Raw genomic sequence first — 15,827 nt, 5'->3', positions numbered from 1 at the left:
TTTCCAACCTAATGGATTCTGGGATTCTGTGGCCGCCACCACTGGTTCCGCCGCTCTGCGACTGTCGCGACACCGGGAGGCGGCACCGCCGCGCTACTTCCCGTCCCGGGAGCGGCAGGATCCCGCAAGCGGAGCCGCATCACCCCTCCCGCGCTTCCCGCCCGGCCTATAAAGGGTTTCCGACGGGCCGCCTCGCGCTCGTAGTATCCGTGCGCCAGGCGAGCCCGCTGAGGGGACGGCGGCCATTTTGTTCAGTGCTGGCTCTGTGCTGAGGGGGCGGGGGGGGCAGAGAGAGCGAGGGAAGGCGCAGAGCAGGAAAGGGCAAAAACGAGACAGAACGAGGAGCGGAGTCGGGCCGGCCAAGCCGCGAGCGGAGCGGCGGGGAGGGCTCCGCCCGGCCGCTGAGAGGCGATGGCGGATATAGACAAGCTCAACATCGACAGCATCATCCAACGGCTGCTGGAGGGTGAGGGTCGGGGACGGCGCGGTTGTGTGGGGGAGGCGGCGGGGCCGATGCGCCGCGTCCCGCCCGCCCGGCGGGGGCTGAGGGGGCACTAAAATGGAGGGGCGAGAGGCGCTTTGTCTGCCCGGGGTCGCCGCCGCCGCCTCCCCGCCTGGCTCGGCCCCGCAGCCCCAACTTTCCCCTCAGCCCGTGTGGGGTTTCTGCCTTTTGATCCCCCGGTGCCATGCTGGGAGCAGCCGGCTGCCCCCTTCTCCTCCCCTGCAGTTCTGAGGGGATGCTTAATCTAGTCCTGTGTTCGAATGAAGGGATGCTCAATTTCGGAGTATTTTGTGGGAAGGGCTTTTAAAAAGCCTGGGGTGTTCTCTTTGCCTATCATGCATACACATGGGATCAGTGCATGGCTGGGTATTCGCGGGGCTCTGGAAATAAGATGCAGCGTGTTTAAAGAGTGTTGAGGCAGCTTTTCAGCAAGTCGGGAGGAGACTGCCGTGGCTTTCAGTGTATGCTGGCTTTAGCTTTGATTAGCTGCTTGCATTAAAGCTGCCACAGGATTTTGGCTCTTAATTCGTAACATATGGTGGGTTTTTAGGTGTGAATAGCGGGTTGGGGTTTGGTGTTTCAGACAGTCTGAAAAGGGGCTTATTGTCTGCTATTGTTGGTGCTTTGGGATGAAAAGAGTTGCCTGGGACTTTGTAAATCAAAGGAAAACCTGGAAGTTGCAGGGGTTGTCTCCAGCATCATCCCTTGGCTTGCAGGGATCAGCACTGGACTGGGATCGACTGATTTTAGGGCAAAAGACTGAGAAGTTGCCAGTGACAAATTCTCTTCCAGGCATCAAGGAAAAGCATAATTATTCAGAGAGGGAAGCTGTCCTGATCCAGCCTCACTTCACGTGTGTCAGGGCAGGCGTCTCATCTGGACTTACTCTTGAAAAGCGTGGTCAGGGATTTAACTTTTTTCCATTTGGCACAAAGTCAGTTGCAGAGAAAAATGATGAAGAAATGTCTTTTCTTACACACTTTCCTTCTTACAGGATTTTGCTTGTGTAATGCTCGGATAGCAAAAGGTCAGGCAGAGGAACAGAAATTCTCCTCTAGAAAATCGGAGTTAAAAAATCCTGTAGATGAATTATGGGATTATTGAATAAGTAAAAGTAAATGGGGTTTTTCCTCTGATCCGGTTTGGGTTTTGCCTGTTACCAATTTAAACCGCCCTGGTTTCAATTATTTAAAGACTTCCCTTCATAAAGTTAGACCAGGATTTTCCTGAAAATCCAGTAATACGACTTGTAAATGTCAGGTCTCGTATGTCATATGTTTGGTGACATATTAATACATGCTCCCTTGAGTTGCACTCATTAGTTACAGTTCTTACTGATTTCCCTTAGTGTAACTAACACAATATTTTCCAAGTGTAAAGTTTAATTTTTAAAAGCGTGGATTAGACCTTTCCCAGTTAGAAATGCAAGTGATTTCTCTGTTTAAAGTTTCAAAAAGTAGTAAGATGTACTGTGTCAATGTGTTCTGCTCTTGCTCAGTTTATATCAGCATGAGATGGTTGCAGCAGATAAGAGTTCATAAATCAGGCTTCAGAAGGTTTACTGACATCTTTTAAGAGGTGCTTCATGCAATTACAGCCCTTACCTGAGGTTGCATCAGCTGCCAGAACTGAAATTAATTTTTTTCCCTTTATTAATACTGCAGCTGGGATTTTGGATTCCTTGAGGCAATGATTGTCTTTCAATATTTAAAACAATTACTGGTGTTAGTAACCTATGCTGGTGCTTTATTTGTTGATTATTAAATGTCTGCTCTAAATGTCTTTGCCAGACAGAGAGTAATGACTGACCTTTGTGAGAGTCATTTTTATACTTTATTTTCCTAAAACATTGCTGCATTTCAGCACACACTGCATTTTAGATTTAGGCCAAACAAATTATTGTTTTTCAGTGCAGTTGTGGTAGAACAAGTGCATAATGTTTGTTACACAAAGTGTGTGTGCCCTGTGTCCATACCCCTTCAGACAAGGCTGCACACAGATGAAAACCATACTCAGCCATGAAAACACTGCAAAATCTGCTTTAATAATCAGCTCACAAACTGAATTGCCCAAATCCTTGTGCAAGCTGTAATTTTAGAGCAATTTGGTATTTCATTATAGCTCTCTTTAAACTTTAAATACTTACACGTTTTTATAGCAGTTAACTTGAGGTGATTTTGCTGCTAGAATTTAAAGAGTATGAGCAGGGGCTTAGCCCTTTCTAAAGGTACCAAACCCCAGTGCTAAGGAGATTCCTGATGAAATATGGGAAATCAGTGAGCAGGTACAGTCAGGTGTTTGTTTTATCATGCATTGCCCTGTTGGAAGAAGCAGTGAATTGAATCTAATGGTTGAGGTAAAGTGAAGGGTGAATAATAAATTATTCTTGCTTTTGTCCTTAATACAGGGTATTAATAATGTATTTGTGAGGGATTTTAGTTGCTTTCTATCCTGACTCCTCTGCTCAGCTGCCATTATTCCTGCTTTTCCCCCAAATAGTGATGTTCTCCCACCCACATTAGGCTATTTAGGTGAAATTATTAGCTTGTTCTTTAACAGGCCTGGGAATACATACTTCAGCTTCTCATTCTAAGGTAAATATTTGAAGAGTCTTCCTTGCTCCAATTGTTTCTAGTACAGAACCATTTGGCATTGAAATGACACAAAAAAACCATTTTTGCATTGTTCTCAACCTTGGAAAGCCATTCAGGGAAAACATTGAAAATACTTTTTTTGCTGTAATTGAATTTGTATTTTCTCCCTTTTTTACTGATGGGGGTTGTGTCCTGCTAGGAGCAATTTCCTGAGTGCAGCTTGTCTGACTTTGTGACTTTTGGTAACTGTAATATCCACAAGAATGAGACTTGCAAAGTGTAGTAAGTAACAGTACCCTGCACTGAGAACTGAAATGTTTTTAAGTATCCTTGATATTGGATAAAGGCTCAAACATTATGGAACTAATTCACCTTGCTGAGGAATAAAAGGGGTCAAACATAAGAGCAAATTTTGCCCCTTCTAGCTGGGGGTACTGAAGGAGCAACTGCAGCTGTGTGTGCTGAGTCAAAAATGCCAGCAGACAAGAAGGTGCTGAAAAACTCCTTGTAAGCTAAAAAATCAATGGCACCTGTATGGGGTGGGAAAGGCTGCAGGAAATGGCAGAATTCCTGCTTGCCTCAGTAAAGAATGAGTGACAAATCCCGAGGCTCCCTGGGTGTGAGCGTGGCTTCCTTTCTGTGGATGTCAGATGGGCTGCCTAGAACCCGAGCCCCTTCTCCATTTCCTTCATCTCCTGTGCTGGCAGCTCCTGCAGATCAGTGGGATCTGTTTGGAGCTCAGTCACCTCCTTAGAAAACAGCATTGAAGTGCATGAGTCTTACCATGGTAGCAATAAATAAAGGCTAAAACAACAATTTCAGCATAGCTAAGTGACCCAAGCTGAAATGTGTTTGTGCAGATCTCTCCTCTGCAGGCACTTAAGGGAGGATTGAATCATGAATGGAGGCTACTTTGGATGGAGCCACACGAGGCTACAGTGGTGGTAGCCATTCTGAAAACTGAAATCCTGGCTAGTGCACTAAAATCTGCAAAAAGACTCCTGAATCCTTAAACATTTCTGTTTATACACCCACAGATTTCTATTCCCAGTAAAGCCTGTTGTAGAGATGTCAAGGAGATATTCTCTCTTAATTTACTTTAAATGGGGAAAGATTATCATCTACTTATTAAAAATAGTTGAGCTAAAGAGCACAGATAAGATTTTGCTCACCACAGAGAAGGTTTTTTCTCACAAATACAGTCCTATAATTTTTTTTTCCACCTTTCTGCTAAGTACAGCATTAATTGGGTCTGCAGGGTTATTTGACCTTTAGCTTCATATACTGGGGTAAGAGTGATTCTCAGAGATGTTAATCTGAAATGTCACATTTACTCATGGGTGAGTTGGGATGCTGTGATGAAGTTTCTCATGGACAAGCAACACTTTCTGGCCTCAAACCATATAATTTTCCCTTGATGTTAATTCTTTCCTGCTGTGGTGCAGCAGTTTCTAAGAGTAGAAAACAGAAACTCTTCATTCCAAAGACCAGCATTAGATTCTTACCAATGCCATGGATTCAGATAAGTGTGTGGAATTCTGTGCCCATTCCCAGTCAGAAGTGGAGGAATTTGTTCCCTGTGTGTGTGAGCAGTGTGAGTGCCTGTTGCTCCTCACCTGTCTGCAGTGTGGAAATGTTACAAGATGAAAAACTTGTACTCATGCACAATCTTCATTTGATAACACTGCTGTGAACTTTTGGCATACTAGAAAGCAGATGAGAACTTTTCAGAGCCTTGTGCACCGAGGAGATGCTTTTCCATTTCAGTTTGGAATTTGAAGAGATCTGATCAAAGCTGGTAGTGCCTGCAGTGAAGTAAAACCTTTTTTACATCAACCACTTTCAAGTTATTTATTCCCTTTGTGCCTGTGGTGCAAAACTGACTGTGAAACTGTCATTGGGAACTGCTAAAAACTAGATTAAAACCAACCTGCAGTATTTTTGGAAATGTCACTATGATTGCAGACATCCTAATGTAAAATATGGTGAAACTGAGAGACTTGTTTAATAAGGCAGAAAAATGAACTGACCTGCAGATAGATTATTTTTCTTAAAACATTTTCTGTAGGAGAACTTGATTCTCACACTTCAGTTGACAGTATCTCAGCTGCTTCTTGTAATGTAATACTGAATGGAAATGAGATGTTTGGAGCACTGCAATTTCTGGCATTTTTGAACTTCCTGCTATTTTTGACTGCTTCTCTAAGTATCTGTCCCTTTCATATTAACCTTGACTGACGTAAAGGACTGTGTGGCACCAAAGCAGGGATTGGGAAATGCTGGGGTGGCTTGGGCTGTGGGAGTCTGTTGTACTCTGCATGCATATGGTCTCAGGCTGTTGTGCATTCTGGATCCCCCAGCTCCTGACCCATTTATCCCTCCCAGGGAAATGCAGAATAAATTCTCAGTGTCAGGCAGTGTTCTGACTCCTGGCAGCTGCAGCTACACTTTGTGCTTGCTGTTTGCTTGCTCCAGAATGACTGAGTGCCTCAAGTTCTTGCTTTCCTTCCTCTTCCTTCCTTTCCCCCTCTGCTGGGCACCTGTCACACTGCTCTGTTTATAGTACACTCATTTCAGACTTGGTATCTTCTTGTTTCCATCAGTTTCTCCCTGTCTTGGAAGTCAGGGATGATTTTAATAGTGGGCCCTGTGTTCAGAGCAGTGCCTTTGCAAAGATCATCCAGGATGCAGGGAAGGATTTCCTTCTGTAGTCATTCCAATCTAGTGGAGAGCTCATTTCTTCACAATTTCTCATATTTGTACAGTAAGAAAGATTTGATTTGTTAGAGGACTGCCCAGACTGGACACTGAAATTCAGGCTCTGGAGAAATCATTTTTAAGAACAGGAGCACCCCTGCCTAAAGAGGGTGGGAATATTTTGCTGTCTGGAAATGCTGCAGCAGTGTGTTCAGGCACAAATTTAATACCACTTGAAATGGGCTGAATTTTCCCCCCAAATGATTAATCTTTAGCTTGTTCCCTGTCAGTTCCAGGATGTCATTTCTGAGAGGTTATTTTTTATGCATTGAAAGGGCAAATATGCCTGTACAGTACTATTGAGCTGCTCTTTTGACTTCATGGCCAAGCTGTCAATTAGCATTACAGTGTCTGATCTCCACAAGCTGCCTTGTTTTGGTCCAAAGCAGAGAAACAAACTGTAAACACAACATATTTTTCATAGTGTTCTATTTTTGACTTTCTTAGAAGGACTAAGTGACTTGAAGACCCAGAGAAACCTTTTAAAAAGTCATTAAGACTGAATATCCTGCATTTCTGTGCCAGCTCTTTCATTGTGTCTGAGAAAATCCTTGCACTAAAAATACGGATTCCTCAAACCAAGATGCACTTCTGCATTTTTGATTCTCCTGAAGCCAAACCCACTTTTGTTTTCCCAGCTTTTCAGGACATACAGGTTAATGTCATTAAGAAATTTAACACACTTGTCTCCTCTGTGCAGGTTGGACAAAGCAGTGAAAATGTCACTGGCAGGCAGAGCTGAACCGAATTTTCTTGTTCTTTCATCCATGGCATCTGTCCTAGGGAGTTTGGGAAGTGCAGCAAAGCATCATTTCACTTTGTCCAGGTTTTCTACAGGCAGGTGACTGAAACTGTGTCAGGATTATACCAGTTCAATAAAAATGTATTGGAAAAACCTAGAAAACCTGTGTCTGAACCAGTGCTCAGATCTTCATTAAATCCTGAGCAAAAATGAGTGCACATGCTTTATTCATGAGCTTTAGTGACTCAGTGCAGTGCATAGTCTTTATAATATTTTGTACTTTTTAATTTATGGATGTGAAGTACTGGATTTGGTTTTAGCAATTTCTAAGAAGACCAAATCATGGCAAATTAAATTTTTATCTTCACAGAAAACAACATACAAGTATTTTGTATTATCTCAAAAAAAAGGGGGGGGGAATTGTAAAATCTACGATTAAGAGACCATCAGTTTTATATTTACAATTCAGTCAGTTTATCACTTCATTCTAAAAATTTCTGTTGTTTATTGCTTCTGGATATTTGGCATTTTGAGTGACTTGCTTGTTGCTCAGGAGTCTTAGGAAAATTACTGTATGGATGAAAAAATTACTGCATGGCTGAAAAGCCTCATTTGTGATAAACTGCTGTGACAAAGATTTAACTTCCATTTACATGCTTCATTACTTGGGAGATTTTAATAAAAGCCATGAAGTGCAGTGGTAATTCCAGTGTTGGCATGTGCTGTCAGTGGTGAGTGATGGCACGTGGGCAGTGAGGATCAGAGGAGCAGGGACAGCCTCAAAGAGAGCCCTGGTAAAGGCCTGGCTTTGGACCTACAGCAATGAGCATACACTGTAATCTGAGCTGGAGTTTCATTTTGGAGCTTGTTTGGGGAAAGCTGCTGGGGTTTGGGCACTGCCAGTGGTTCTGCAGGGCAGGCAGTGCCACCCTGGCAGGGTCTGGCACTCAGGGAGGGATGGCAGTGGCAGCAGCACTGAGTGCTGGCAGAGCTCACATCCAGTGTCACGGATTGCATTATTTTATTCATGGTTAGAAAAGGTGCACTCTGGCTGCATAATTTCATCCTTTAACGGACCTATTTAGAATTATATAAGAGTTTTTGGAAGATCAACGTTACCTTAAAAAATCCAGCTGCTTCAAAAGTCCTGACTTCTCTCTCTAAGGTTTCTGTCCAGTGTCACGGATTTCATGGCTGTTCGCAGCCAGTATTTTATTCATGGTTAGATAAGGTGCACACTCGCTGAGCAGTGTTTTCTGTGCTTGATCAGGAGCTTCTGTGCTAGTGAGAAATTGGAACACAACTGTTTTTTGTTCTTGCTGTTCCTAAAAGTTGCCTGGAGCACCCCCAGCCTTCCCCACTGCAGCTCTCACTTGGCTCCGTGCAGCGCAGCCATGGCAGAGATTTGAGTCATCTGGAGCCTTCGGATTTCTCACTCGGAGGTGAAACAGTAGCAAAGGAATGAGATTGAAGTGGTAGCTAGCTACTAAGTTATTCAGGGTTTCAGGAAGATAATACTGCATAGGTTCTTGTGTTTGAAAGGATTCAGGCTTGTTGGGTTTTTTTTGCAGTTAAAGACCAAACCTTTTTGGATAAGGGCATCGATTCTTCAGTCTCAGTGCCATAGTTGCTCACAGTAATCACCTAACCTGGCAGCCTTAGCAGTGGGGGGATTTTGTTTCTGGAGGTGTTGGCAGAGCGTTTCCAGCTGTCTGAGACTCTGGTTTGGCTTTGCTGTGGCTGAACCAATGGGTTACATCATAGATGACTGCTGCTCTTACTCCTTTTTTTTTTTCTTCAGCCTTATCACTATTATATGTTATCACTGGTTTTGATAACAAATAAAAATATAGGCTTCACCAATAATGGCATACTCATAATTTTTTAAAATCCAGTCTTAACCCTGATAAATGCTGTTTTGTGCAGTCTGGGCTGTAGTTACAGTGCTGCTGCTGTAGAAATGCCCTTTGTATTTCTGGGCAACAGAAGCAGGAGTGTGGAACTTGTTCAGGTCAGGCTGACGTCCTTGTCCAGAGCAGGAAGGAAAGCTTTAATGGATGTGAAAGGAACAAACTGCCATGAATTGTTGCAGTGGGGGAGATGGCAGCAGTGATGGAAGGATGGCAGTTGGGAGGGGGAAATGCTTTGGGGCTGGGAGATTGCTCTCCTACTGGCTTGTCCTTTACCCTGCTCACAGGCAGTGATGATGGCAGCTGCTTTGTCATCATCATCCAAAGCTATTTCCTTACTGACACTCCTTACCTTCCACTCATGTGTGTATTTTTCTTCCCTGTTTTCCAGCTGCAGTGTAGAACAGGGCAGTGCAGGATTTACTGATGCTGTGGTCTTATTTAGGTTGGCTGAGGTGATTTGCTGATTTAGGGGACCTTGCACATTTGTTGGTGACTGAGTGGCAGACACCCTTTGCTCAACTTCAGACAGCTTCCAGAGAACAAACACATAACTGCTTCACTAAAAAATAACATGGAAATAGTCACATTGTCCAGGATGGGGTTTATAACTAAATGGAACTAAACTGATGCTATTTAAAATGTGACATTTTTAACGGGGGAAGTGTTGAGCCATGGATTCTGTTCAATGAAAGTAACATATGACTGGAACAGAACACACTCCCCTTTCCTGGCACTGCCATTTCACCCCAGCACACCAATCCTGCCCTGGTACCTCCTCATTCAGTGAGCTCTGGCATTTAGTCAGGCTCTTAAAATAACACCAGGGACATTGCTGGTTTTGATAACTGACTTCTGACTCTCAACAGTGCGAGGATCAAAACCAGGCAAAAACGTCCAACTGCAAGAGAATGAAATTAGAGGATTGTGCTTGAAATCCAGAGAAATCTTCCTGAGTCAGCCTATTCTACTAGAACTTGAAGCTCCACTGAAAATCTGTGGTGAGTACTGTGAGTTTGGGTTTGATCTTGGGGGAGGTGTATAAGCAGAGAACAAGTGCCAGATGCTACTTTCACTTACTAACAGTGAAACTAATAAATAATTGTAGCAAAAGGCAAAGTAAAACCCTGCTGGATATGTAGGGCAGAGGAGTGGAGAGGGGGTAATGTGTGGGAATTGTATTTGGGACCAAAATAAACCCAAAAAGCAACTGGTCCAGTTTCACCAGGTTGGGGGAGACATTCACATTAAGTTGTTGAAAGAAGTTATCAAATCAATGATGTTTGGCCCAATTGTGACTGAACAAGGGGAAACAATGAGGAACCCCAATATTTAATGTGCTGCCATGCAAAGCTGAGCAGTGGTCTGACATATTTTGAAATCCTGTTGTAAACTTAGATTTTTGTACTGTTCTTGGAATTCCTTTCTAGTTTGGTCTCACCATATTGTATACAGCAGTGCTCATTTTGCACACATGTACGTGTCTGCTTATGCTAAAAGAATGAAGAATGTCAACAAAAAAGCCTCAATAAATGCAATTTTGAAAGCTTATAGCAAATAGGTTTTTATCCAACTCTAAAACAGAGGACTTCTATTTGAAAGAGCTCATTCCATATTTATAATATTGGTAATCTAAAACCATTATTTAGTGTTCTGCTTGTCAGAAACAAGCCCATGATTTAAAGCAAAGGCAGAAATACCAATTTCATTTTTGATGCAGAATTTGAATTACTGGGTGTTTCCAGAAAACACACTTGGTTTCTTGGAATCTTGATTTTGTTTTATACACACAAATATTTTTGTGTAGCTACCATTGCATAGATGTCAAAATGTGATAATTTTATCTACGTTAACTGCCATTTTAAGTGTGTTATGGGTGGTATCTAACTGCAAGCTTTTTTCTTTGTGAAGCATCTTTGATTTGTTCTTTCTCTCAATCAAAGAATGTAGTGAAGAGTCACTTAAGTGTCATGTCTGAATGTCCTTGCAGGTGACATCCATGGACAGTACTATGACTTGCTCCGACTCTTTGAGTATGGGGGCTTTCCACCAGAGAGCAACTACCTGTTCCTTGGTGATTATGTTGACAGAGGAAAACAATCTTTAGAAACAATTTGTCTTCTATTGGCCTACAAAATTAAATACCCAGAGAATTTTTTCCTCCTCCGAGGGAACCACGAATGTGCCAGCATCAATAGAATTTATGGGTTTTATGATGAATGTAAGTACCAGGCATGTGTGCCTCCAGTGGGGACAGCAGGGTGGCAGTGGCAGGTGGCTCCTTCCTAACTTGAAATGTGCTCTGTGCCCTTCAGAGGGGTCCTTGGCCTGTTTTAGAGAGGGGAGTCTGTCCTTCCCTGGCCCTCCTGGAGTCTGAGCCTCACACTACAAAGCAGCAGCCAAGTGGGTGATTTTATTTGTTGGCTGCTGTGTTAACTGACAATTCTCACTGGTAAAACTCATAGAGACGTCTAATGAGAGATGAGAGAATTTAATTTGATGTGCATTACAGAGGTTCACTTCTGTTTCATTCATCTGATGATGATATGTACAGATTGTGTGATGTATGCAGACCTTACCCAAACACAACAAGTAATTTTGCTGTGAAGTAGGAGCCAATGTTCCTGTTTCAAAGGATGTGATTTAATCCAGATAATGTAGAGCTGATATTAAATTAATTGTGCACTGAAGCATGTTGGAACTTGTGTGGTGGGACACACTTGGCTTGCAGATGATGACAAGATGTGCGCTCCATGGCTTGTTCTCCTCCTGTGAGGAAACAAAGATGTGTGGTATTTCAGAGTTGTCTCCTCAGAGATTAATCACAGGCTTAGTCATATATCACAAATATGTTCAGGGTTCATATCTGGGAGAGTCCCTTTGAAATTCATTAAACTGTGGCAGTTTTGTTTTTCAGTCCTGTTTCATTTTTCAATCCTGTTTATTTGCCGAAAGTGAGTTTATGTGGTAAAGCAGAATTTTAAAGAAAATTTGCTTTTCAAGAATTGCTGTCTTCCCCTGAAAGAAATGGCAAATGGCAGAATTTTCTGCAACAGATCAAATCCTCCAAGGGATAATTTGCCAAAGTGGAGCTGGGACTGGAGAGCTTGATTGCCAACTGTTTTATCAGACTTTGGTGTCCTTGAAGCTGTGCCACACTGAGAGACCTTTGCCATTTAAACAATTAAATAAGTCAGAAAATATCAATTATGTATGGGCTCTAATGCTGACTTTTTGCAAGTCTCAGTAAAGTTCAGGCATCTAAGTTGGGTTGGTTGTGTTTGTGTTAGAAAAGCACATTGACTGGGATTTTCTCCCCAATCTCTTCTAGGTAAGAGAAGATACAATATTAAGCTGTGGAAAACCTTCACAGACTGTTTTAACTGTTTACCAATTGCAGCTATTGTGGATGAGAAAATATTCTGCTGTCACGGGGGTGAGTAGCAGTTCCTTAGGTGATGTTTGAGGAACTGGAAATCTCAGTCATGGCAGTTTCATGTTTACATTGCTAAAGCTTCAAAACTCAGGGATTTTCTCTGCCTTGGCTCATGTATGAGGAAGGGTTGGGCTCAGTGAGTGTCAGTTTTGTGAATCATGGAGCCGGTTCAGACACGATCTGCTCTTCCTTTTCCACCAAAGGCACCTTTAACAGCCTCTCCTTTGGAGTAGAGTCCTTGTAGAGGTTTTTAGATGTAGATGACCAGGAGTTTGATGTCTGTCCCAAAAACATCTGTTTCACAGAACCAGAGTGGTTTGGGTTGGGTTGGAAGGCACCCTTGGGGATCAGTCAGTAGAATTCCCCCACCATGAGCAGGGACTTCTGTCATTGGTCAGGTTGCTCCCAGCCCTGTATGGGCTTTAATTTGGGTTTAATTTGTAGAAGTTGATTTATGCCACATGATGCAGCTTTTTCTGGTCATAAAATACAAATTGCACCTTAAATGTTTTATCACTTGCAACTCATTACAGTTGCCCAGGGACTCACATCAGTGAAAAATTATATGAGATTGGTTTGATATTTTATTTCATTTCACTGATCATCACAGTGAGCATTCCCTGTGATTCCTGGTGTTCATGCCTCTTTTATTTAACAGCTCTTCTATCAGACACTTGCAAAATATTAGTGAGATTACTGTAATCCTGTAAAATGTGGAAATGGCCTTGCTTTATCTTGCTTCCAGTAAATCTCCTACAAAGTGACTTCTGTACCAAAATGCTGGATTTAAAAAACGTCAGTGAATGTCGCCACTGAGCTACGTAAAATGGCAGTGGTGAATCACTTTGAATCCAAGTTATTTTTGTCCTGGATGAATGTCAGTGCTGCAGAGCAAAGCTGGACTAAGCTGGGGCCTGCCTGTGTCTTCCCTGTGAACAGGTTTGTCACCAGACCTGCAGTCAATGGAGCAGATCAGACGAATCATGCGCCCCACGGATGTACCGGACCAGGGCCTCCTGTGTGACCTCCTGTGGTCTGACCCTGACAAGGATGTCTTGGGCTGGGGTGAAAATGACAGAGGAGTGTCCTTCACTTTTGGTGCTGAAGTGGTTGCTAAGTTTCTCCATAAACATGATTTGGATCTCATATGTAGAGCTCATCAGGTATTTTCATTTTGTACATTAAAGCATAGAATAATTTAGGTTTGGGGACCTGAGGTGGTCACCTGGCCCAGGCCAGGCCTGTGTCAGCCCAGGGTGCTGAGGGTTTTGTCCAGCCAAGTTGTAAATACATGTGAGGTTCTCTGAATGTGTCCCAGTGTTTAACAGCCCTTATCATTAACATTTTCATATAAACTCTGATTCTCTTGAACAAAGGTTTTTTCAATGTTAATGGATTCTGTTGCTGAGCTGGTTCTTGTGATGCTCCTGTTTTAATGTAAAGTTTGAAACTCATGCTCATTAAACATAGCCAGGTTTTTAGCTGCTGCCTCTGGAAAAGTTGCTTTGCACCTTGTCAGGAGGAAGCTGCCTGGAATAACACCTCTGCTTTTTGTCTCTAAAGGTGGTTGAAGATGGATATGAGTTTTTTGCAAAAAGACAGTTGGTAACTCTGTTTTCTGCCCCAAATTACTGTGGAGAATTTGATAACGCGGGTGCCATGATGAGCGTGGATGAAACATTAATGTGCTCCTTCCAGGTACGGTATCTGGAGATCTTCCCTTCTCTTTAGTGAGGTCACACATTAAATTTGTGCTATTTTGAATCAACATTTTACTATTAAATAAGAGTAAGACTTGTTTCAAGCAGATCTTTACAGCTGTCACATGTAGGCAGGGCAGTGTTTGCACTCGCATCTTCCAAAAGGTGATAACCCTGTGCTGGTGTGAGTAGGGGAACTGTTTTATCCTGGAATTCAATCACTGAGGCAAAGCAGTTGGCTGTCAGCTGCTGCCACTGCTGTGGGCTCTGGAGCAGCTGATGCCAAGGCCTGGCCTAGCTCAGAGCAGGAAACACTTTGATTTCCTGGCACACTGAGGCTTGTCCAGAGCCATGTAGTGCCTCTACCAGTGAATTACTGTTGGACTGGAAGATGGCTAAAACTTTTTGCTAAATGCCCCCTCTGTCTTTTCAGATCTTGAAACCTGCAGAGAAGAAGAAGCCCAATTCCAGCAGACCTGTAACACCTCCCAGGGGTATGATCACAAAACAAGCCAAGAAATAGTCACTTTGGCACTGCCTTGTTGGGACTTGTATCATAGTCTATAACCTCCATTTTTAAACTTATCATGTGTGCTGTTCAGCTTGCTCAAAATAGATAATGTGTTTGTGGTTTTCCTTTCCATTTGATGAATGGCATTTGCTGGTTGTAACAGCGAATGAAAGACTTTGCTCCCTCCCAGGAAAAGAGTTTGAGAGTCCCCCTGTGTCGTTGTTCCAGCTGCACACTCCACAGCATCTCCCCAGCCAGGTAACGCGGGGCTGGCGGGGCCGTACCATGAATAGTGTAAATCTTGTTCTTTAGGGTCTGAAGAGGGCACTCGTGTGCTGTGAGAGTAGAGATTGTTCCTGTCAGCGATTACATACTGTTTATACAAACCACTGTGAACTTTTTTTTTATGTTCAATTTTGTTTTAAAGGGATTGCTTTTCTTTTAATGTCTTGTCATGTACACGTTAGTTTTATTGCTGTCGACATTAGGAATAACCTTCAACCTTGCCAGCACCACTGGTAGGATGTATATTTAATTCAGACACACGTCCCTCTCCGTACACTTCCAATGACAAAGCCATTCTTTTAAGTGTTTGTGTCTCCTTCCTGAAGCCAAAGTTCGCTTAGAAACCCGTTTGTACACAACCCCCCTGCCGAGTTGGCCGGGCTTCCCATCCACGCCTTCCTCGCAGAGAAAAGGAAGTGCTGGCTGGAAATAGCAACCAGAAAGGCTTGTCCATGCTCAGAGTGAACACGTTTTTGTACAGTTTCCGTGTGTTCAGTCGAGCAGATCCCAGGGCTGAGGCAGCAGTCCCGGGGCAGTGACACAAATGGCTCTGGGATGATGGAAATGGCTCTGGATCTGCTGGAAGGGGTTTGTGCATTTCAGCATAAAGACTTTGTTCTACAAAGAAACCGAGAAACTCGCTTGATAAGCCAACCAGAGGTGTTGATCTTGATCACCGGTTTATATAAATCTCTCACAGAATCTTGTTTTTTAAAAACTGTTGATCTTTTTTGAACAGATGACAGTGTACAATATCATGTAGTGAAAATCACTTATTAAATGAAGAAATTGTTAAATCTTCTCAGTGTCGGTTTATCACAACATATACACTGCTGCTCTCCAAGGGCCTGACGTAGAGAAATAAATTGTTCTGGAAACCCACGGATTCTTGGTTTGGATTTGTCTGAGCTGCAAAAGGTGATTTTGAACAGCAGTGTTGGGTTTAATTCTGAATCTGGAGCCTCAGGCAGAGGCCCCTCCCAGCCGAGGGTGGGGCCGCTGGTCCTGGGCTGGTGTTTGCCACAGCCCTGCTCGGGGCTGGGCGTGGGAGGACAAGCTCAGCTCGGCTCCTGATCATTGTTCTGTGCACTGAGGGCTTGGCCTTGAGTGCAAGTGCTGCTCTGAGAGGGTTGGAGCGGAGACCAGACCCATTTCTTCTGGTGTTTAATTAGAGAACTAAATTTCTGGTGGAATGGGGGGAACCTGAGTCCATTTTATCAGTACTGGCTGTTGTGCAGGAGGCTCTGTGGGGATGGGTGAGGTGTGTGCCAGCTCTGGGCCTCCACAGGACCAGCCAGGGCTCCTTCACTGCCATGTGGAAAATGCTGTGGGATGTTCAGCACTCAGAGGAGGCGCCTGGTTCCTACCCTGTGCCTGCTCTGGGGCAGCT

At 43.4% G+C, this 15,827-nt stretch overlaps 1 protein-coding gene across 1 annotated transcript; it reads left to right on the top strand.

The window, feature by feature from the left end:
• Window positions 1-200: 200 nt before the first annotated feature.
• Window positions 201-15,319, top strand: PPP1CC (protein phosphatase 1 catalytic subunit gamma). The gene is made up of 7 exons (XM_064726683.1): window positions 201-466; window positions 9,375-9,506; window positions 10,496-10,726; window positions 11,837-11,941; window positions 12,881-13,104; window positions 13,505-13,639; window positions 14,075-15,319. Exons 1-7 carry the CDS (start codon window positions 412-414, stop codon window positions 14,162-14,164), a joined length of 972 nt encoding a protein of 323 aa, XP_064582753.1. The 5' UTR covers window positions 201-411; the 3' UTR covers window positions 14,165-15,319.
• The last annotated feature ends 508 nt before the right edge of the window (window positions 15,320-15,827 follow it).

Source organism: Zonotrichia leucophrys, chromosome 15 (assembly GCF_028769735.1).
Source record: "Zonotrichia leucophrys gambelii isolate GWCS_2022_RI chromosome 15, RI_Zleu_2.0, whole genome shotgun sequence".
NCBI classification, from domain to species: Eukaryota; Metazoa; Chordata; class Aves; order Passeriformes; family Passerellidae; genus Zonotrichia; species Zonotrichia leucophrys.
Note: the sequence above shows the minus strand (reverse complement) of the source record. Positions and strands in the feature narration are given on the sequence as shown.